Source organism: Pipistrellus kuhlii, unplaced genomic scaffold (assembly GCF_014108245.1).
Source record: "Pipistrellus kuhlii isolate mPipKuh1 unplaced genomic scaffold, mPipKuh1.p scaffold_m20_p_26, whole genome shotgun sequence".
NCBI classification, from domain to species: domain Eukaryota; kingdom Metazoa; phylum Chordata; class Mammalia; order Chiroptera; family Vespertilionidae; genus Pipistrellus; species Pipistrellus kuhlii.
The window spans coordinates 8,969,544-8,994,276 of NW_023425525.1; the positions used below are offsets into that span (position 1 = coordinate 8,969,544).

The following is a 24,733-nucleotide window of genomic DNA, read 5'->3' on the forward strand; positions in this document are numbered from 1 at the left end:
AGCCAACTCCTGAGGTGCAGGCAAACCTAGGATGGCAGCTGCTGAGCCACCCAGGGTCACCTGAGGCTCAGGTAACCAAGGCCAGCAAAGGCACTATTGACAGTGGCAGCAACAGAGATGTGATGGAAGCATCACTTTCCCCTGACCACCAGGTCACCTCCCACCCCTGAGGGCTCACAGTCTATGAGAGGGGACAGGCCAGGCTGAGGGGACACCCCCCCTCCAGTGCATGAATTTTCATGCACCAGGCCTCCTCTAAGTTATATAAATGTCTAATAACTAGGTTGAACACATGAAACTAATATAATATTGTACGTCAAATATAACTGAAAAATAAAAATATTTATTCTTAAAAATCTGTGAATAACTGTCCCTGCTCTTCGGTGCCCCCACTGTCCAAAGTATTTTACTGCTACCACTCTCTGCATTGAACACCTGGTGCTTTAATTCCTAAGGAAATCATTACAGCACTCAACTTTCCAGTTGCCCAAGGCTTGGCCCACGCTTAAGAGGTATGAAAAGTCAGGCATCAGCAGCTCCCACCCCTCCTCTGGCTCAAGTGAGGGAAAGCAGTCTGCACAGAGCTCTGTGTCTGGTCAGGCTCTGAACCCCCCATGTGGGGAGCCAACAAGAAGCCAGAGGCCAGAAACTCTAAGGACGTCCTTCAGAGGAAGTTAGGTGAGGCTGGGATTCTAGACCTGAGACATTCTGACTGCTCTCTTCATGGTTTATTCAATTGAATTAGTTCAGGAAAAGCAATAAAAGATTTAAAATGAATGAACTAAAGAAAACAACACCTTTTTCTCATGTTTCTCACTGTGGCTCCAGGGTGTAGAATAAGAATAGTGCATACTGTAGAGGGCTAATGCTCATAAAACACAGCTGTCATCACTGGGAGACCAGGCTGCCCTGGGGTGGAGAATAAATACTGCGGGGGGGGGGGGGAAGCTTCATTACCCACTTGATATTGCATTTTTAACAGCTCTACTGGCATGTGGGTGTCGAGATGAGAAATGGCACTAACAATGGAGACATCAATGGCTCCTGGCTCTGCCACATATTTTATCTCAGGGCAGCTATTATTTTAAAGAATTTTTCATAATGTTCATAGAGCATCTTTGGTAAATGTACTGCTACTTGTGTTTTCTCCAATCCCTTGCATAGAATCTGACAAAAAATGTGATTTTTCTAGGGAGAAAACAGATACTTATTACATGAATACTAAGAAGTTATTTTTTAATCCTGAACATTGATATTAAGGAAAAAAAAAAATCACATTCTCCCCAATAGTTCCAAATTGTAATTCTCTCCGTCAAACTGGTTCCTTTAAAAATACAATTGCACATTAAGAGTGTAACAAAATGTCTGGAAGATAGAGTGAACCACTGAAAGCTATATACCAGTAATTGCAATGGAAATTGTTTTAAAAGATTAATTTTGTCATTAAGAAAGAGCACATACTTTTATTTGACATTTCTACTATGTAGTTTTTTGGTAAGAGACTGGATTCTAAAACAGCTGTTAAACGGATTGACTTTAGCAGTTTTCTTTAGTATAACACAATTTAATTTTAAAAACTCATCAACCTTAGATCATATAATATACATACAAACACATGCATATTATATATGTGTATTTGTACACACACACACACACACACACATATCTCATACACACATACTTTAAAAGCTGCTGTTTTGATACCAAAAAAATGTACAGGAGAATAATAGTAGTTGCATGTCACCTTGTTCCTTTATAATCCAACACGAGGATGTCTATTTTATACCTTCCTTGGAAAGCACTGTACCTACAACTATATAAAAGAAGCATTGGTTTGAACAGATGTTTGTAACCAAAAGGTTTTTCTAGCTGTTCTGACCCACTGGGAGTCACCAATGCTAGAACCATGTGTAAGCAACAGGGTTTGTGCTTCCAAGCTCTCGAGAGTACAAGTCCATAGAAAAAAGGAATGAGGAGATTTTTTAATTCACCTCTGTTTGACCTCTTCCCACCCACATCTCAAGTATTGGTTAATAGTTTTCCTCCAAATCCATTTCCCAAAAGCTATTATATTGGGTTTCAGCATTGCTGCACTCACAATAACTCCTATCGTTGGGTCAACCAGCAGCACAGCTTCTGAGGTTATCTAGAAAATGACACTGAAGCATATCAACCAAAAATTTTAAGCAGCAAGACCTTTTAGAATTCTCTTACCCAGGGGCGTGAAAATAACAGGCTTCTGAAAGTAATGATGCAATTCCCTAGGCCAGTGTTTCCCAAACTTTTGACATATGTGTACCCCTTCTATAATTTTTATAATGCTGAGTACCCCTTGTACTCATGAGAACGTAGAATTGGGCACAGCTAAGCACGGTGCAGTGCATATCCCCACCAAACTCCGGTGCAATGCATTACCCCACCAAACTCTTCCCGTACCCCTGGGGGTATGCGTACCACACTTTGGGAAACACTGCCTAGGCCATTTACTGTTTCCCATTTTCCTTTGATGGGCATCGAAGTGAGGGTTCAGACACTTAGGCTTTCACCATACTTGAGAAAATAAACAAACATTTTATAGCTCTTCTTGCTAAGCCACAGTATTGTTAATGCATTGTTAATGCTCCATATGAATTTGTTAAGGAAGTAGGTCACCGGATTTTTCGTGGACCAATGGCTAAGGGAAATACGATATAAATCAGAATACGTGTGCTTATGATGAATACTCTTAATTGGGACCTGGGGCATTCCAGATGTTCGGCTCCTGTACACTCCTAGAAAATAACCCAAAAGGATCCTGGTTTCTCGTGTGGAGGGCAATTCCTCCGTTAAGTAGGCCTATTTTTGTCAGTACACAGAAGGCTATACTAAGGTATCTTCCCAGGTCTAAGAAATAATGTTATCCTCTGAGAGGATGGGATTAACTATCTGTAGAAACTACCTTAGGGCAGCAGATGTTGATGTTAGTAGCATGATGAACAGAGAGATTTACTGTAAATCAATCACTGATTGATTTAAAATCAGTTAAGCACTGATGTTTCATAGATCTTTTTAAAAAGTAAGTTAGAAATTATTCAAGATTATTTTTGTAGTAGCTTTGTCTTGGGTGTGAGAGAAAAACACAGGGTGGTCCCAGTGTCCACCATCCTTGGCCTATTTTACCCACCAAGTTCATGGTCTGGCCATAAGCTGGGTGTAAAGTTTGGGTGTAGGTTATGGTGGGGGTGAGGGAAGAAAGAAATACTTTGAGATCATCTGCCTTAAAAACAAGTAAGTCTTCTCAAGATTGAAGTCCAGAAATGCAATCAAAGATGACTAAAAAAGTAAACAAGACTGATGATCTACTCTAAAATATCAACAAATCTCATGGCTGAAATTGTGGTAAAAAAGGAGATCAGAAAAAGAGGTACAATGAAGGAACCTATACTCAGGATATAAGGCATGCAAGATGGTTCCCTCCCATCCTTCTCGGCAGGTCTAACCCAATGGTGGAGGCAGATGTATCAGGGTATTCTACCGGGAAGTAACAAATTCATCAACTAATGCCCCTCATATTCTCAGTTTGACAAGCAACCTTCTGATAGGATTTCCTTCAGGAAGAAAGAAGCCACTGACTGGCCAGTTGACACGAGTATTAGAGTATACATGGCCACATTGGACGTCAGTGAATGGGCAGTCACTGCCAGGCATTGGTCATAAGTATTCCTTTTTGTGTCAACAAGTCTTCTGCAACATAATCAACTCTCCATTTACTATCAATGTGGAATTCCTCTGTCTGCCAATGTGTAGCACCCTACTTTCTAAGCAGGCCTCTCTTTATATTAATTATCACATATGTTTTGAGTGCTCCCAGATGAAGGAATTTCATGTTTCCCAGACAAGATAATTCTTACATGCAGAACAAAATGGAAAACCACAAAGTAGAATTCACTTCAAAATTCCTGTCAAGAATTCTCCAGATTCCACAATTTCGTCTATTCTGTCTTATGTATGCCTTATGCAACATAAATTGGGGAACAAGTTCGAACAAAGATGGTCAATAAGACCACTATCCTCTATAAAGATTTTGTGAACCCAATAGGTCTGACTAAAATCATATTGACAATTGCTTATAAATAAATCTTTCAAAATTTTGGGAAAAATGTTAAATGAATAAAGAATGCCCTGTAACATCCCCATGTCTATATGGGATTGATTCAAATAGGAGTGTGCTGAAGAAGAATGGGTGTGTTCAAGTGTTTCTATGTTCTGCATGGACAAGTACACAGCCAACATCAGCTACAAGTGGTAACGAGAAGCCCTGTGGGAAGACATAGCATTGATTGGAACAATATTGTGATGAAAGCAGACAGCAACTACAAGCCAAGGTTTTGATGGGTTTAAATAAGGCAGTTCTTTATTCTGGTGTAAAAGGACAGCCTGATGCCACTGTCCTGAGTAGAATGGCAGGGGAGGGGGGGGAGGAGAAATATTTGGAAGAAAGAATGAGGTAGGTATGATTCCCTAAGATGAGAATACTGGTATACAGGTGTCTAAGTAAATACAGAAATTGATGGTGGCCTCCACAAATGCGTGCCTCCTGAATAGCAGTAAATGTACATCTGTTGCTTTTCAAGTCTCTGGACTTGAGCCTAAGTTGTACAGAGAGACATGTGTCTCAGTTCTCCTGCACCCTGCTGCTTGACTGTTTCCCCCAGGATTTGCGGAGCAGGGCCTGCCTCCCGGTCTATACTGGTCCCATCTATTTCTCACCATCAACTCCACAGCAGAGCAAGTCATGATGCTCTGCCCCTGAGGCAAAGGACAAAAATTTCTCAAGTTTAGTTAAAAAATTACATTATTTTTTACATCTCAAGTGTAAAGGTCCAGACTATATCCTTCCACTATTTTTTTAATTAATAACTTACTACATCATTATATAGAACAAAAGACATCTAAAAAAAATTCCCAAGTCATTCATTCCATTCATTTATTACATTTCAGACTAACTTGATAGGGATCAGCTAGAAGGAAAACAGGAAAAACACATTCTTATTTTTTAGGTGACTCTTGTGAGCCCTCAAGTCAAGGTCATGAGACGTCAGTATTGTGAAGGATCAAAGCACAGGCAAAACCCTCTAATGTACACAACGAACTTTTAAATCACAATTAGTTGCTCTACACAAGCTAATGAGAATATTGGCTCTACTGCCTCTTCCATTTCTCCTGTACTGAGACCTTAAAGAGGAGAACATAAGCAACTTAAGAAATAGAAAGAGTGGCTACAAGGAATGCCATTTCCTCAATGAGGTAAGGAGCTGATCAAGTTGTATCCTGACAGACACAGTGAAGTAGAAAACTCAGAGATCATTACATGAATATAGTATACAAGTGTAAAACCTTCTCCTCACATGTAAGCTTCGTTTTGTTTTGTTTTTCTCTCCATATGGTTTTTTAATTTGGCTTTCAATTTGCATTTCCCTGATGATTTCAATGATCTTTTAATGTGCCTGCTTGCTCGCTGTTTGTTTAAATCTCTTGCATGTTTTTACTTGAGTTGTTTCCTTTTTATTGGCTATTGAGATTGACTTGCATCCTGAATCTAAGAAGAAATCAAATGTTCTTTTGAAGTTATTCTCCCTCGCTCTGTGGGCTGTCTTTTCATTCTCCTAATGATGCTTTTGAAGTTGTAGAAGTCTGTAATTTTGATAAAGTATGATTTGTCAATTTGTTCTTTCATGGTTTGTAGTTTCATCGTCCTGCATAAGAAATCTTTGCCTAACCTGAGACCACAGAGAGTTTCTCTGGGGTTCCTAACTAGAAGTTTTATAGTTTCACATTTTAAAATTTTATGATCATTTTCAGTTAATAATCTACTTCATTAATGTTTAAGTATTAATTAATGTTTGTATCTGATGAGAAGTATAGATAGTTCATCATTTTGTGAATGGATATCTAGCTACTTCATTACCGTTCATTGATGAGTTTCTCAATGGAATGTCCTTTGTCAAAAATAAGATGTCCATATACATGTGAATCTATTTCTGGACTCTCTATTGATCCATTTGTCTGTCTCCATGCTAATACCCCACTGTCTTGATTACTATAGCTGTATCAGTCTTGAAATCAGGCCAACTTTTCCTTTCTTTTGCAAGTTGCTTTGTCTATTGTGAGTGTTTTGCATTTCCATATTAATTTTAGAATCAGCTTGTAAATTTCTACAAAAAAAATGTCTGCTAGGATTTTAATTAGGATTACATGAAATCTATAGATCAATTTAAAGATAATTTAATCAATCTGTTAAGAGTCACAAACAGTGGCTATCACATATCTCTATTAATGTAGTCAATAAAGTTAAGGGCTACCACTGGAACAGAAAGTTTGTGTAAAAAGCAAGAGTAAGTCTCCCAATTGATAGTTCGAAGATTGGAGGGGGATATAATGTGAATTCTCAGGGTTTAGAAAGAGTGGGGTGTTGGTTGTGGAAAGCGGAAGGTGTGCTCATGAAGAACATTGTGAAGTGCTTCTAGCTGGGGTGAGTTGTCGTCCTGATTCTACAGCTATGTCGCTCTCCAATGTGTGGGCCTCCCGGCATAATGATCACTCGGAACAGATTTCTGTGTTTGTTTTTAACCAAAGTAATAACTAATTAAAGGCAAAAAAAATGCAAAAACTGAAAATATGGAACATTTCCCATTCTCACTGCACAGTTCATGATCAAAGATTCACATTCCATTCCATTATAATCAGCAAGTCCAGAGTCAACTTTTTATAAAGTTTACATTGAAAATGGCAGTGTGAAAGAAGGTATAGAATGCATGTGTGATGGAGAAAGGATGGTGGAGGAGAAGAGATACAACAATAATTTATAAACTATTGAAAAATGAATAATAGTACTCTTTAAATGTGGTGAAGTGCTTTTTCAGGGTCTGAGATAAGGATCTAATAACAACCACTATTCAATTCTAACAAACTGGAATTAAATGGCACATCTATGGAAAATGTAATGAGAATTATGCCCTTACCATCTGCTTTCTTTGAGTCATTTCCGACAGTGGATTGATCCTTCTTGTCAGCCTTATTTTTACCATCTTTCAAGTCACCTGCAAGTAATAAACATAACAAAAATAGATTATGTAGACACCTAAGGAGGAAGTTAGAAATAACTTTAAACCTGTCAAGATTTTTAAAAAGAGAAAAGGTACAGTATAATTTTAGTCATGAGGGGGTACATGTCGGATGTAAATGTCCTTTAGACCACAGATTAGGTTCTAAATATTGGTTTATGATCTGAAAATTAAAATTAAAGTTTCTGCCCAGCCAGTGTTGCTCCACGAGCATCGACCCAGGAAACAAGAATTCACTGGTTCGATTCCAGGTCCGGGAATATGCCCGGATTGCGGGGCAGTCAGGAGGCAACTGATTGATGATGTTTCTCTCTCTCTGTCCCTCTTCCTCCCTCTCTCTAAATAAATATATTTTTTAATTGAAAGTTCCTGTTTAACAGGGTTGTACTAAAGGCAATGGTGTTTATCCTCAAGAAAGGCAGTTCAACTTTGTTATTAGGCTGTAGAGTGAGGAAGAGCCTGGGTTAAATGTAAGTGATGTCAATGAATAGCTTTTTAACTTTTAGGTGCTTCCGTGTCCTTATCTGTGAAATGGGAATATTAACATCTACTTTATAGGCATAATGAATGCATGGACAAATGCATTTCAAGTACTGAATGTGGTATCTGACACATCATTCAATGACAATTATTATTATTCTAAAACAGAGCTATAAATAGCATTCTAATTAAGGAGCTTGTCGAAATGTAATTGGCAAAAGTTAAGAAACACTAGCACACAAATGTAGAATGAAAACGTCAAAACATATTTAAATTTATGAGGGAATGAGGGAGATAGTGAGGATGGTTCCAGAAGTATTTAAGGAACTGGATATTTATAGGTATTTGTAAAATGTGTTAAAATAGATTGCTAGGTTAGAGACAAAACTGACTATGTCCTACAAGGCAATAAAACCCTAACCTTTGGGGTCATCTCCTCTACCAGTCAAAATCTATCTTCACAGGGCCTGGGCTTGAATCAAATAGTAAATGACAAAGTCAACAAAGTCACCTAGAGGAGGGGTCAGCAAATTATGGCCCGTGACCATGTCTAGTCTGCTATCTGCTTTTGTATCATAAATAAAGTTTTATTGGAACATGGCCATGCCTTCATTTATGTATTTCAGGGCTGCTTTCTTGCTGCAGTGGCGGAGTTGAACAGTTGTATCAGAGATGCACAAAGTCAGCACTGTTTACTATCCAGCCCTTCAGAGAGAGAGGCTGCTGACACCTGCCTAAGAGAAGTACCCTCACCCCCCACTCCATCCCCACCTCCCCACCCCACATGCAGTCTATTCAACAATATGCAGTGATACATTGAAAAAACATGGCACCCCTTCCCCCAGCACTACTCTCAAGTATTGGATGCTTTTTCTTACCAGTGTCTAATAGTAGCTTTCTTTTTAGCCTGTGTAAAACCAACAATGCATTACCACTAACATACTGGTCTTATTGAAGCAAAAGGATCCTAATAATAAATGCAACCAGGAAGGAGCAAGCAGGCCCAAGAGATATTGACCTTTTTTGTTTTATTTGTGCCAAGCATTGTGCATCACTTCATTAAATTCTTATAACAACCCATTATGAAGGTGCTGTTACTGGCAGGAGGCAAATTCATCAATGTTTAATTCACTAAATGATCAATCTGCTGAACAACTAACTCACCAAATGATTGAGGAGGTTTTTCCAAGCTTGAGTTTTTCCTTCACTGCAGCCACCTGTCTACATAGAGGTCAGTCCTGGGCTTCATGCATTCACTGGGCCCCACCTCTGCCCCTGCCCTTCCACGTGGGTCTCCCTCTGAAACTGCCCCTCTTGTCCACCACAGCCTTGGTTTAAGCCATCTGTCTGACAGTTTTTGAACAAATGGCCGATTGATCTTTCCACAAAGAGGGTTTGCTTAAATCGACCTGTGAAGAATTTATGTGAAACCCCTATCATCTCCATGTTATGCCATAAATAAAGTTACTTACCATGATAATCAGAGATGGGTCTGATTGTAGAGGCCAGCCTCTCAACTACCGTATTTTGGGACTTTCCTAGGAAGCTCAAGTTTTAGACTTCAAGATCCTATTGATGGTACCACTTCTAAATGCCTTTGACCTTCAGACTGATAAATGCTTTTTAATAAGAATGCAAGACCATTTTTTACCCTGACATCTTCTACAAAGTAAGTACTTTTAATGAAATGTGACAAATCCTAAACTATGTTAGAAGTCAATAAACTCTCCAAATTTTCCCACTCTTAATTCTGAAATAGGTTGTACTGGCTGGAGGGAAGGAGGGAGGGGAAGGGAAGCCACAAGCAGGAGGCGTGTAAGTAAAGAATGTGGTCATCACCCTCTATCATGACCAATGGTCAAAACTGACGAGTTTCTTTGGAGGTGCCACGAAATAATCCATATGCTGGCTCATCCCTGTTTTAAGGATGGCAGAGATGACTCAAGGATCTTGAGCCTTGTAGTCAAACTAACTGCCTATAGAAAAAATGGCCTTTTGGTACTCACTGAGCCTTCATACCCTTAATGCACTCTACGCTGAGCCTTTCAGGTTGCCCTGGACCAGAGCTTTTCCCACAGATGCAGCAAGACCAGGATGCCTTCCAGAAGCCAGCAGGAGCAGTTCAGTTTGCCAGATGCTAGCCAGCAGCCCGTGGCAGCCTGCCTTCCCCTCAGTCGGGGCTGGGGAGGCTGAGGGGGAAGTGCCTGGATGGAGACCAGCACTTAGCAGATCCTGTAATTGCTCCTAGGGGCCCCAACCCCCCGGAACCCCACTCACCCAGGGTCCTCCAGTTCTCACCCCAAAATACCTTGGGCGGCCACAAGGAGGGGCGCTGGGAAAGTGACTGGCGCTTGTTTGCTGATGTTCCTCAAGGAAACCCATTGGGTAATTTCCCACGGGTTGTGTATGGAGTAATGGTTGCTGTGAGCGGTTATAAATCATTTTAATTAGGCTGCTTCGACTCAGTCCCGAACCTCCATTAGCCTTTCTGATTATCCTCTAAACGGATTTCTTTTTCTACCTCTCATTTCACACCTAGATTTTAGGGGAAATGGAAGACAATTGCTTACTTTGGGACATTAGCACAGCTGTGAAATTCACCCAGGCTCGCTGGACACTCAGGCTCCTGCTCTGCTCCTCTGGCCCCCTTCGGAGCAGTTGCTGCCACCTCTGCCCGCTCTGGGCCTTTGTTGTACCCCTCCCATGGCACAACCCTCCTGGTCACCAGCACGCCTGTGCTCATTCGCTTCTCTCCCTGGCCAGACCAGGGGTTGGCAAACTGTGGCCTGTGGACCAAACCTGCCCTGGTTTCATATGGCCCACACACTAAGAACAGTTTTTACATGTTTTAAATGACTGAGGTGGAAAAAGAAGACTATTTCATGATGTGGGAAAACTATATAGAATTCAAATTTCCACTTTCATAAATAACGTTTTATGGGAACTCAGCCATGCTCCTCTGCTTATGTAATTACCGTTGGTTGCTTTCACCCCAAAACAGCAGCCCTGAGTGGCTGCGATGTAGCCCACATGGCCTACAAACCCCAAAATATGTACTCCCTGGTCCTTCACAGAGGGGAGTGTTAGCCTGCAGTAAGCTGACTATAGGGTGTTTGTGGACAGTGGCTGAGTCTCAATAGTTCTATTTCTTCCTCTCCCTCTCCCACCCCCCGACAGCACCAGCCAGTAGGAACCTGCTGACTGTGGATCACAGAATTTGGACTCACACAGACCTGAACTTACTGCCTCAGGGGTGCTTGACCTAAGCCAGCGGTCTCACCTCTCTGAATCTGTTTCCTCACCTGCAAAATAGGGATGTATGTAGGCCCCACGCAGCGTTGTTAGGATTTGTAAATGGTTTTGTGAACATGAAATCTCACCAGCAATGTCCAGCACATGGTAAGCGTTCATTAAATGTCAGTGATATTGTCACCCACCCCAGAGGAGCCTTTCCCCACTGACTCCACTCACCGTTCTGCTGCTTGTCTCCTGACAGCTTCTCTTTGGCGTTTTTCCCACGAGCGTTGTGGCTCTTGTTGGGGCGCGTTCCGTTGACTTGACTCTGAGCTTCCCCGGGTGTGTTTTTGTCCGCCTGGCCGGCCGCGCCTTCTGCCTGGCTTTGGGCTTCCATCTCCTTCTGCTTTTCCTCCGCAGCCAGGCGAGCCTTCTCCTCGGCTTCCTTCTTGGCCTTCTCTTCTGTGTCCACGGCAAGGTGGGCAAGGCGTTGGAAAGACAGAAAGAGGTCACGCCATGAGGAGAGTTGCCTCTTTGCACAAAACCTGGTATGGCACTGGCAATAATACACTCAGGTGACCGAAGGCGCCACTGAGAGTTTTGGGTTTATTTTCAGTTAATTCAAATGAGATTGGCATGGATACTCAGGAAATAAATAAAATCAGGTCATGTTATGCAATTTCTGAAATCAATGGATTAGGAGAAGAGACAGGGAGAAAGTAATAATAATAATAATAATAATTAATAAACCAATATTGTAATTGGCATTACTAATAATAGTATTACCATCAATAACTTCTAATCAGTGTGTCCCCTGTGCAGGGTTTGATGCTAAATGCTTTCCAAAAATCATTTCCTTTCATTCTCAAAACAACGCTACTTTACAACATGGAACTGAGGCTCAGAGGCCGCAAAATCTCCCACGGTCACAGGAAAAAAATGGAGTTTCTCGTAGGTTTGCTGGGAACCTGGAGTTTAAACAAAGTAAAAAGTCCCCACCACTAGAATAATACAGTTTCAGGTCACTGTAACGTTAAAAGTAGGAAGAGGCTAATTAAGTCTTCAAAAACATGTCTGCAAACCGTCCACAGATGAGAGGTGGCTCTTAGTTGGGCCAGGTGTCCTTATCTGTGTCCCCTTAACTGAGAGGGTGTCAGCCTGCTTTCCCATTCAGGTGACTGTGAAAGGCTCTGGCTCTGTACTTAAACAAAAACATAGCCTACCTGCATCTAGTCACATATTTATGAAAAGAGGCTTATTCATTCAACTAATATTTCTTGAACAGCTGCAGTGCCAAACACCATTTTAGGTGCTGGTCACATGGCAGCAAGCAGAGAAGACCATTAACAGGTGAGCAAACCACTAAGAGACAGAGAATTTCAGATGGCAAAAAGGGTTTTGCAAAAATGGTAAGTAATGTGATAGAACACGACCAGCCAAAGAGTGAAGACGCTGGCATTTGACGGAATATTAAGGATGATCATGGGAAATAGCTTTCTAGGCCAAGGAAATAAAAAAGGTAAGGCCATGGAGTAGGAATGAGTTTGCTCTGTTCAAGGGACACTGCGTTAGCCAGTGTGGCTAAAGCCCATTGAGAGAAGGGTTAGTGACAGATGATGTGGTCAAATAACCAAGGACATGAGGGGTTGAGACCACACAGGGCCTTGGAGGCCGCCAAGTGGAGCTGGGTTGTAGGAAATATTCAATAACATACATGGAAGGCACCTAACAGAGACCATTCCTCCGTAGAGGCCTGGAGACTTAGCATTTATTTCACACACAAGGCCTCTCCGACTGTGCCTTCACCTCCATTATGAAAAACATTGCTGATTTTCCCCCCTCTAGATGTGCTAACAGTGTCCTACACCTCATTGTCAGGGGACCTCTTCATTTCCCTTGGTTAGTCTTGGTTTCCACAAAAGCTGACTTTCATGGACAACAGGATTACTTTTAATCTCATAGGCACCAGAGTGGTGGGTTATGCATATGATTATATTTCCCTTTGTTTTAGCTGCTAAAGGGCACAAATCCCAAATTTGGTGCTGGTGTCCATGTTCTTGGGGCTTTGTGATACTGGACTTTGTGGATGTCTATAAACTCCGGCTTTATTTTTACATTTTCTGCCCTTACATTTGCTTGGCTCAGATGTTCTCCATGATACATTATGAGATGTTTATTCATCCCTTCATTGATACCCATCCACCCCACCCAAACCAATGCCCTGGACTCACCCCAGACAACACAAATGAAGAGTGAGAGTAGGGTTTGTAAATGCTCTCTGGATGATTCCAATACACTATTTAACAAGCACTTCTTTAAAGTTTAAATGATTGCCATTCAATATTTTATGACATCCTCCTTTCCTGACAGGATGTCATTATAATTTACAATGACAAGGTAAAGAAAGGTTTCTTTACAAAATAACACAATTATGTGCACACTAGAGGCCCGGTGCATGAAATTCATGCACTGAGGGCGGGGGGGGGGGGGTCTCTCAGCCTAGCCTGTGCCCTCTTGCAGTCCAGGAGCCCTCACGGGGAGTGGGCAGAGCTGGCAGTCAGGCATGTTTAGCACTGCCTTGGAGGCCAGAGAGGCTCCTGCCACTGTTGCTATGCTCACCAGCTCTGAACCTGGCTCAGGGCTTCTGGCTGAGCAGCACTCCCCCTGTGGGAGCACACTGACCACCGGGGGCAGCTCCTGTGTTGAGCATCTGCCCCCTGGTGGTCAGTGTGCGTCATAGCAACTGGTCATTCTGTTGTTTGGTCGATTTGCATATTAGCCTTTTATTTTATAGGATATCGTATAATATGTCTTCTGACTTCCACAGAAAAGTACAACTAAAGAGTAAAAAAGCGGCCTTGCAGAAGAAGATGGTGAGATGGCATTCTCTATAGACTGCGGGGCGCAGGAGGCCTGCTAGAATGCCCATCCACTTCTCATCCTTCTGCAGTGCCCAGAGGACAAGGGCCAAACATCACCTCCATCTCTGAATCCCCAGTGCTTGGTACAGCACCTGACACATAGCAGATGCTTCTGGAGCATTTGTTGACTAAATAAATGTCCACAGTGCGTCCACAGTCTCTTCCAATGAGCCTGGCTGGTATATATTCCATCATCAGCAATCCAGACCGTAGTAAGTACAAGAAGTAGACAAATATAATGTCCTTCCCCAAAAGACTTAGCCGCTTGACAAATCGTGGTTTCCTTAACCACTAACGTAGGTGAGTAAAAAGATGACTGTTCTTATTGTGCAGAGAGGGAAACTGAGGCATGGCAGGAGAGAATTCATTCAAACTTGGGATTCAGATAAAATAATGTATACTCCCCTCCCAGAAGCCCACTGAATCTGTGGTAAACTTTCTACATTTAAAACATCCCCACGTTAAAAATAATTTTGATTAAAAACTGAAGGTGTTGAAATCTGGTTTACTACAAAACAGCATAAAAGATGATCTGAGCAATAAAAATTCCTTTGACAACTGAGTCAGACCAATTTTCTATGGGAAATCCAGCAAAAATGAAAACTGGGCAGGGGGTGCATATCAGAAACAAATCTGTTTTTGCTCAACTACAGCTGACAGCAGGCAATTAATATTTAAATTAACAAATGGCATCTCTTACGACATCATAATCAACTCCGATTCGAGCTGGCCCCGCTATATGATTCCTTTCCCTGGCGTGATCATGCACCAAGTGGGTGGCTCTGCACTGCCCTTCACCTTTCTACTACCACCTCTTCCTCCTATTTCTGATATCGGTATGCTCAACTTCAGCCCTTAAAGTGGCACCACTTAAAATAAACACATCAAGGAGCAAAAGGAGATTAAATCATCAGGAGATAGGCCTGTTCCACGGTAATCAGCTTCCCTTATATTTTCAGGGTGAAATTATTAATTCACATAAAATTTTTCTACAGTGAGAAAAAGCAGGTGAGAGCACAATCAATCTGAATGTGCTCACAGATCGCAATGATGGCATGTGTGCACGGAGTTAACTTTCCCAGGTCTTGGATTTGACATGCTTGGCACTCCCAGGCTTCTTTGCTGGCAGAAAGCAAATGTGCCGTTCAAAACCATCTCAGAATATCTGTGAGGTGACTCCTTATGAAATGCCCGAAAGCAAGCAGCTAGAGAGTGCAAGTAGAGCGGAGGTTCATGATCCGTAAATGACAGTCCTCCTGAGAGAGAGCTGCTTCTATCTCACACAGAATGTCCATGCAGTTTTGGAGAAATGCATTGACTTCTTCATTTAATTTGCCTTTCTGTATAATGATACGATAGGCCAGTTGGTTAAAATAGTATCAGGCTGGTTATCACTTGATATAATTTTTTTAAATGACTATTTAACCTACTTAGAAACAGAGAGAGAGAAATTACTAACTGAAAAAAATAATACCATATGAATTTTGAACAGTCAACTCTCGGCTGACAGAAAGGCACTTCTAGACATCGAAGGAGTCAGGCGTGCCCACAGGTCCTTTCTGAAAGTATTGGCCCAAAGAAGTGCTCCAGCTGACAGAAAAATTCAATGTCAAAAACTTAATAAGGAAATACTTTAATCTGTTCCATAAAACTAGCAAATCTCAGCGCTTAAAAGTAACTGTTATCAAGCTAGAAATAAAACTAGATGCATATATAAAATAATATCAAATGATAAGTTCATTATAGATGAACAATTTATTTATAATCACCTAGATTGACAATCTCATATTATTTCAATAAAAGTTGGTGAATATGGAGAAAATAAGTAAAAATTCAATAAATTTCTCAGCATTTGCGAAGGAGTATCACTACATACTATTTGATATTTACATTGATAGACACATAATTCAATAAAAAATCTAATGGTAATCTCTAGTAAAATAAAAATGGGATGTACTTTCGAAGACCATTCTGTCCAAGTTAAAAGGCAATGACAATCAAATAGGGCAGAAATTGCAACATATTTTTCCAACTGAAGAATTACTCTCCTTAATATATGAAGAGTTATTATGAAATAATAATGAAGGTAGAAATAGACATTCTCACTATACTTCTACTGGGAGGGAACATAAGTTAAAAAAAAAATTTTTTTTCTGAGAAAATTTTGCCAGTAGATATCAAGAGCTTTAGATTTTTGTTTTTTTCACTTATTTTTTCAAAAAAATTCCACATGTAGAAACTTATCCCAGACAAATAATCAGAGGTAGCCTCAAAGGTTTTTAAAATTGTATGTTCATAACAATGTTATATACAATATTGTAGAACTGAAAACAAAATGCTCTATAGAGGAATGATTCAAGGTAGCCCTCCAAATCATACTTTCTAAACCTATTCAGCATCAGGATAAAATGCTCACGATAGAAAAAGAAAGTAAAATACAAGGCAGTATTATACTATGATCCCATCTTACAGGAAATTCTTTTATTTATATAAATGCATGGTAAATCAAATAAAAAAGAATTACATCAGAATTTCAATAACAATTATATCTGGCTAGAGAGGCTGTAAGTGACTTTATTTTCTTTTTATATTTTTTAAAATTATATTTCTGCATTATAACCTAAACATGCATTATTCTTATACCAGTGTGGGGGGGGAAGGTTTATAAAGTATTAAATAATGAATGGAAATGTATCAACATTGATCAGACCTGCAAATGGTTATAGCTATACACCTTTATTTGGAAATAATGATTTTTTCAGCTCTCAGAGCTATAAAAGGTATCGACACAATCTTTCCTAACAACTATGGGTTCTGGCCTACCGAGCTTTGTAGATGAGATTGGCGAATACAATCAAGACTGTAAAGCCAGTCCCATTTCTGATCAGTTTGATAACAACACATGTTCAAGTGCCCCACGCAGGGAGCTTTCATGAAGTCAGGATTCTCTAAAAAAGAACAATGAGCAAAACAGCCTGGGGTCATCTAATTCAAACTGACCGCTAACGGAAATAAACTGGTGTTCTTAACACCCATCAGCCAGTCAACAGCATTCCTGGGAGGCTGAAAATATTATAAAGTATTAGTTATAGGTGGGCATTTTACCACAGTCTTCTTAACTTGGCGTTCAACTTTCCTTTCTAATTTGAAAAGTAACGGCTAGACTTACAGGCACCAGCCATGTGCAGGCTCTGTCCCCTACACCTTACATTCAGGGTGTCCCCAAAAATGTATACACACACGGAATACTTATAAAGGCAATGTTTATTAAAACATATTTCATTTTCAAAATTGAGCTATCAGTTGTTAAAGTGTGTATACACCCTGTATCTTTTCTGTTCTTCGCACTAGCTCTGTGAGATGTATTATCAGCCCCCAAATCAGGGGTGGGGAACCTCTTTTTCTGCCAAGGGCCATTTGGATGTTGATAACATCATTTTCGGGCCATAAAAAAAGTATCAACTTAAACATTAGCCTGCTCTATTTGGTCAAACATTTAATTAACTCACCCCTAACATCTTGGCAGGGCCAGACCAAATGATGTTGAGGACTTTACAACAAGGCCCATGGGCCAGATGTTACCCACCCCTGCCCCAAAAGGAATTTTTCAAAGAATCTACCTGCATTGGCCAAAGAGGACAAGGCGAGTGGGGATTCAAATTGCCCTAATCGCACTAACTGGAGTTGGCTTTGATGGCCACACGATCTTCTCACAAAATATACATAACCGGGCTCTGCCTGTCCCTTTTCTCTCTGTTCCCTATTTCTTCATTGTTGTTCTTCCTCTTCTTCATCTTTTTACTTATTTACTAAGCATTGCTCAGCAGTTATTGACATCAGTAAAATATTTGGTTGCTGTTATCTGAGCTCACATCAAAGTGACTTTGATTCACTATGTTTTCATCCTAACAGTTTCAAGTCATATACTAAGACCCAGACTAACATGACTGGTAAACATTAAATCACATGACAAGAGTTTCTCCATAAACACTAGGAATTAACTGCATGTATTTATAATATTAAATCAAATTAATTTCTTTTAATCAAATAGGCTTGTCAATGTAGGCAACTGTACTTATTTCAGCTGAAGAAGACATAGTTACTGTATTATAATTATTCTATTAAGACTTGATTTATTACTAGAACTTAAATTCTGTTCCCTATTTCTAAACACAATGCCTTCTTCTGGGCTCCAGCCCAGGCATCCTGCAAGTCCTGGCCATAGATGCCTTCCCAAATACTCCCAGCAGGATTAGGAACAAGCCCTTTTATGCTTCCAAAATAGCTTAAGCATATCAGCTTCCCTAATAGATTTAAGAATTATTAGCTGTTTATGTATCTGTCCTTTTCAAAGGGCCAGTTTCCCCGGGCAAAGAAGCTGGCCAGTGCTCCCCCAGGTGATTCATTTTGGGGGTAATTTTAGTAAGCCAGATGATCGCCAGCAAATGACTCTGAAGTACCTCTTCACACTGCCCGTTGTCAGGGCCTGGTTTCCAAGTGTAATGAGTGTAATTGATGACAAGTGCCTGCTTCCTTGGAGACGATGCAATGGTGACCGTCCCTGCCTGCAACGCCTGCCAACGGCGAGGATTTCAATGTTGAAGGCTTCTGAGTGGGCTGTGAGGGGCTATTGGTAAGATAGGGAAGAGGCACGGGCTCCTTCCAGAGCTCAGGGTGCAACATTTGTCCGGAATTGATAAGGGCCCAATGAGGCCTTAAAGGCGCGGAAATATAAACCTATTTTACCGCCTGGAATGAGCCGCCGCTGGATAGGGGTTTGTGAGTAAGTCACAGTAGTTTTCCTTGGAATAACTCCAACTCCAAGGGAGGGAGGTCTCTCCCCTCCTCACTGGAAGCAGCAACCCGATGTACGAGGAACCAAGATGGCCAACATGTGTTCAGTGCAGCCCCTCCACGCTCGCCTCTGTTGTGTAGACACTGGGTGGATGAAAGTATGGCATGTTGTGTTTGGGGGTGAAAACCCTCCTTGCCTGCAGGGAGGGTCACACAGGGCTGGTGGGTGCGAGTGATGAGCACAACTCCCTTTCTCCCTTTGAAAGAAACTCCGTACTGACGTCCTCTTCCCCCCAGGAGCTTCAATGACAACGATGTCTATTTCTCATCTCTGCACCCTTGGCACAGAACCTGGCATGACAGTCAAGGCCATGCTATGGGGAGGCCTGGAGGTCTGTGCCATCTATTCACGCATAGAGTGTTAAATGAAATGAGGATCAAAAGAGGGTGAATACTTTTTCACAAATTGGCAGTTACGGGGATGTAAAGTTACCATAAGGAATAGAGTCAATAATATTGTAACCATGTATGGTGCCAGGCAGATACTAGACCTATTGAGAGATTGCTCTGTAAGTTAAATAAATGTCTAACCACTATGCTGTCCACCCGAAACTAATCCTATATAATAGAACCCTAATATGCAAATCGACTGAATGGCGGAATGGCCGGTTGCTATGACATACACTGACCACCTGGGGGCAGATGCTCAACACAGGAGCTGCCCCCTGGTGGTCAGTGTGCTCCCACAGGGGGAGCACTCCTCAGCCAGAAGCTGGGCTCACCACTGGCAAGCACAGTAGCAGTAGCAGCAGCGCTAAGAACCCTGAGGGGTCCCAGACTGTAAGAGAGTGCAAGCCGGGCTGAGGTATAACCCCCGCCCCCACCACCAGGGCACGGATGTTGTGTACCAGGCCTCTAGTATAAAATACTATTTAATGTCAACTGTAATTGAAAAATAAAAATTTTAAAAAAAGGTAAATGCTAACATTCAGCCACTTGAATCTCTATCCTGAGATTCCGCTTCCTTTGCAACAGCTATAAATGAGGGTGGCAAGCCTTGTGTATGAGCGGGTGCTCGGTGGTTTGGACAGGCCTCCTAGAAGACTCCCCAATAGAAGGTTACCTTTGGGCACCTTGGCCCTCCACCGCTCCCGATTGACGTGCACGACCTCAGTCCAAGTGGCTTTGAAACTCTTGTACTCCATAGGGATGACGGAATTGTTGACTGGGGCACTTCCTTCTGAGCCTGCGCTCTTAACCCCCGATCGCTTTGCATCTGCCGAACTGAGGCTGTTCAAACTGGAGGAGGGGAATCACACACAAGAAATGAATCAGGCAAGATGGATTGGAAGAGGAGCATTCAGTGTTTGGGAAATGTATGCCTGTGAGCAGGCTCAAACGAGGAATGGTTAGCCATCATCGAGTTATTGCTGTGAAATTCCTGGGTCCTGAGGTTTGTAATTCTCATTTTCTACTTGTGACAGATGGGAAACTTTTAATTTTCAGCAGAAAAAGAAAATCAATATTTGAGCCTCCTGAGAAGCGATAGTCCCTACGTTTTGTTGTTGTTGTTGATTGGAAACCTCTTTTTTCAACATTACTAGAATCCCCTGTGTGATCTTTTCTGTCCTCAGCTTTCTGCAATCAATTAGTTTGAACTTGAACTTAAACTTGGTTCCACAGTTTATCCACCTGCTTCCTCTCTGACCACTATTCCAACTCACACAGTCACTTAGTCCTACTTCTCTCCAGCCATGCCTCCCCTGTAGTTTGGCACCTCTGATCCCTGGATCCCCGAGGCCCAGGCAGGGTGATTTCCTTATGTTCCTAGGGGAAGGGGGAGAGCAGTCATGCAAGAGACCTTTTTTATACCAATATTACTTTACGCTTTAAACATGAGATACTTCGCAAATTTAGAAAGTGCCATCCTTCTGGGTAACTTTAATGAAAAGTATCACACACTCCCAGGTGCCTAAGCAGTGACTGGCATGAATGCCAACCCACTGGATGACTCCCGAGGCTGACTCCATAAGCAGAGTACAGTACAGTTCAGCCCAGTGTCTGCAGAGCTGTGGGTTGTGGGACCTGGGCAGGGGCCTCAGTCCTCCTTGTTTGCAGCCTTGACTGGGCTCATCTGCCTTGAGTGTCCCTCGGGTCCCACTGTCCCAACATTCCTCTTGCCTTCCCACCGTACGGTTTGCTCCTCCTCTTGCTCTTTTCTGCTCTTTAGTCTTTTCATTCCATTTCTTTCCTTTCTCCTGTGTAACAAAGCCCAAGATTTTGCATGGACAGGAGGAGGGGCAGGGATACCACTAATAAAGGCTAAGTGTTAGCTCACGTGTAGCTGGCGCTTCCTCTGTGCTGGACCTTGTTGTAAGGGCTTTACCGAGATTGAACAACTCAGTTCATCCTCCCTGTAACCTCTAAGTCACATGTGTCAAACACAAGGCCCGCGGGCCAAATCCGTCCCGCCAGGCCTTGCAATGTGGCCCGCACCGTGCTGTCATCACTGCACTCCGCTGCGTTTCCATCACAATGACAGTTTATGACTGTTCAGTAAACCATTCGGCCCGCGATTTAGGCTGGATTTTAGATTTTGGCCCCTTCTCTGATTGAGTTCGACACCCCTACTCTAAGTACTATCATCCACATTTTCTCAGATGAGGAAACTGAGGCACAGCTAATAAGTAATGGGATCGGGATGGTTCAACCTGCCATGAGCAAAGCACCAAAAGAGAGAGAATGAGCGGGAGAGATGTGCTCTCCTGGGTACCTGCCAATCATCATTTAGACCAGTGGTCGGCAAACTGCGGCTCAAGAGCCATATGCAGCTCTTTGGCCCCTTGAGTGTGGCTCTTCCACAAAATACCCTGGCCTGGGCGAGTCTATTTTGAAGAAGTGGCGTTAGAAGAAGTTGTTTAAAAAAATTTGGCTCACAAAAGAAATTTCAATCGTTGTACTGTTGATATTTGGCTCTGTGGACTAAAAAGTTTGCCAACCACTGATTTAGACCATGGTCACTGCCTTCTAGGACTGCCCGGAGAGTGCAAACAATATAACTTCAACTCCTCTGAGAGAAGGAAAAGGCAGACAACTCTCTGATAGGAAGGGGGGAAGGCAAGCATCATTATGGCACACACCCCCATCCCTCCCAAAGAAGAGGCCAACTTGACCCCAGCCTTCGAGCTTCTCCACTGACCTTGATCGCCGCTGCCCTGACCCACCAGCCTGGGAGGTCTCCTCAATGAGCGGATTCACGATCTTCTCAGTCATGTCCGTGAGCACCGTGAAGGTGGGCTCCACGATGAAATCGATAAAACCTGCGGAGAAACAGCGACGCTCCAGGGAAACTGCATCCTCACTGGGCCTTTCTGCACTTCTCCCCGAAACGGAGGAGCGTTAGCTTTCAAATCCGCCTACGCAGGAGCCTCAGACCAGACTGGGGTCTCATTCACTTAATATGTTCCTTGATTTGAGGATTGTGAATCAGCTCTGCTTCTCCCACAGAATTTTCCTGACTTTTTAGTAGATTGTTCCAATCAAGTGCTTAAAAATATGAATTCAATGTCCACGATGCAACAAATGCTGTGATAGGCGCTGCATAAAAGACGAAGGTGTGTGGCATTCCCTGCCTGCCTTCTGTTTATAGGAGACATTAAAGGAGCACAAACATGACCCCTAGAGTCTCAGGAAAGAAAAAAAGAGAGAGCCAAAGCAGTGCCCCAAGTGTATCCCATCAGTATATGTTTAAGCCTCACCTAAAATGCTTTAGATACACCCTCACTTCCGACAGGGAAGAATGAATCGCATGCTATCTTTATACAATCCATAATTTGGGCCTGATTTTCTCTCTCAACATGTCTCTCGCTTCATTCTATTCTCTACCCACTATTCTAGCTACTCGGAACTGTTTGTAATTCCCTGCTTTTCCTATACTGTTTTAAATTTCCCTGCTTATTATATGCTAATCCTTTGTCTGAACTGCCCTCCAGCTGCCCCTAGCACACCTGTATTGCATAGCTCCATTTGTCTACTTATCTCTTAGGACCCAACTCAAATATCACCCCTCGACAAGTCTTTCTGAGCCTAGCGGCTCACATAACTCTGTTTAGCCCCAGATTACATGAAGCACAAAACTACCTTAACACTGTCACACTCCAGTGGGATTTATTTTCATAACATCTCGCCCACCACCAAATATTGGCTCCATGTCTTTGAGAGCAGGTACCATGTATAATTTGTCTTTAGTTTTTTTTTTAACAACTATTAATAGTGTCTAACAGTGTTCTACGCCTAACAGGGACTCAATGTGTGCATTGTTATTTAAAAAATGAGTTCTCAAAACACAAGTAGAAAAAAAATCAAATCCTTATTGAATTTATTTTTTGAATGATTTCAGATTCTTTTCAGCTGGAGGGCACTGTGACAATTTAGTGACACTAGGACTATCATAGCTGAGGATTTTTATAATGCACATACATTATGCTTAGTAGTAGTGCACGCAAAAGTTATTCTTACCACACAGAAAAGGTGCTCAAAAGTTTTTAGGAAGAAGGGAAGGTAAAAGGAACGAAGTGAGGAAGGGAAGAAGGAAGGGAAGAAGGAAGGAAGGAAGGAAGGAGGAAGGAAGGAAGGAAGGAAGGAAGGAAGGGAGGGAGGGAGGGAGGGAGGGAGGGAGGGAGGGAGGGAGGGAGGGAGGGAGGGAGGAAGAAAAAAGAAAAGGGAAGAAGGAGGGAGGGATGGAAAGAAGGGAGGAGGAAGGAAGGAAAGAAGGGAGGGGGCAAGGGAGGGGATTGGAAAGAGGGGTGGGGTGTCCTGCAGACATCCCTGAGGGAAGTGGCATGGCTGCATGAAAAATGGACTTCCTGCCACTGACTCCTGTCATCACCCTGAAAGTTGAGGCCCTTTTCTCTTGGCAGGAGATGATGGAGACGGCAATGTCACCGTCTAATCTCCCCATGAAACAGCCCATTTCGGGGAGAAGGGTGGGAACAGAGCTCCAGCAACCCACCAAGCCGAAGGCAGGAGCAGAGCACAGCAGATTGGAGCCGGGGAGGCACTGGGAGCCTCTGCCCTCACGGCCGGACACCCCCTCAGGTCTTTCCTTCTCTCCCAAGCCTGGCAAACACGTACCTACTTGCGACTGAGCAACCATGGTCGACTTCCGGTCACACAGAGGAGAAAAAGGCAGCCCCAACTCTGCTTCTCTGTCCCCCTAGAATCACAGGAGGCCACAGTGAGTTAAGAACAGTAGGCCAAGCCACCCAGATTTCATGCAGCAACTTCAGCTACCAGAAGGCCAGTAGCCTTTATTTTCATTATTACCATTACAAGTCCTTTTGGGGCCGTTTCTCTGCTGGCTCCATCCTTCCCTCCACTGCAGAGCGCCTGGCGTGGCACAGACGGCCTCACTGGGCCCACAGGTCCCCAAGGAAAGGACGGAAAGCAACACCGTCCTGTGTCCTGGGGCCAATATGGCACTCAGAGCTGCCACCTGTTTTCCAATTGTCTGTGTTGATACCTGAGGCCTCTCTTGAGCCAGTGACTTCCTCCCAGGTGCGGGCAGTGTTCAAGACACAAATTCAGCCCAGCAGGTATTGTTCAGTGGTTGAGCATGAACCAGGAGGTCATAGTTTGATTCCCAGTCAGGGCACATGCTCGGGTTGTGGGCTCGATCCCCAGTGGTGGGTCTGCAGGAGGCAGCCAATCAATGCTTCTCTCTCATCATTGATGTTTCTCTCTCCCTTCTTTTCTGAAATCAATAAAAATATATTTTTTAAAGAAGAAAACTTCAAACTGACTGATGTGAATCTCCTCTCCTTTGCTACCTAAAACCACACACAACTGGTGCGCGTGCTTCTGGGCTCTTAGCCGCAGGCCTGGGACCATAATGCAAAGTGGGCTGAGCAAGCAGAGCAGTAAGTAACTGCTTGTGTTAATGGAGTTAGAAAGTAACAAAACGTGATTCATAGTCTCACCAAAAAGCACCGCTGTAAGAAGCAGGTGCCATGGAAAGTCTAAGTAATGATGATGGTTTTTAAAAACCTGAACCAGAAGCTCAGCCCTTCAGTCACACACACCGAGGAAAGGGAACATGTCACCACATACTAATGGCCACCCCATTGTGTTCCTTCACTTTATTATGAAAGAATCTGCTGGCGTTAATGGCTACTGCCTTAGGCTTGACTCTGGCCATCCTCC

At 42.6% G+C, this 24,733-nt stretch overlaps 1 protein-coding gene across 9 annotated transcripts in view; it reads right to left on the reverse strand.

Annotated features, from left to right (window-relative positions):
- Positions 1-24,733, reverse strand: part of PDE1C (phosphodiesterase 1C) — a 260,612-nt gene that overhangs the window by 30,693 nt on the left and 205,186 nt on the right. For all 9 annotated transcript variants that reach the window (XM_036453783.2, XM_045587234.1, XM_036453787.2 and 6 more), the window contains 5 exons: positions 23,666-23,747; positions 21,732-21,852; positions 19,656-19,831; positions 11,055-11,279; positions 7,002-7,079 (listed from right to left, as the gene is read on the reverse strand). In XM_036453783.2, coding sequence (XP_036309676.1) covers positions 7,002-7,079; positions 11,055-11,279; positions 19,656-19,831; positions 21,732-21,852; positions 23,666-23,747 — 682 coding nt within the window. The remainder of the gene's footprint in view (positions 1-7,001; positions 7,080-11,054; positions 11,280-19,655; positions 19,832-21,731; positions 21,853-23,665; positions 23,748-24,733) is intronic.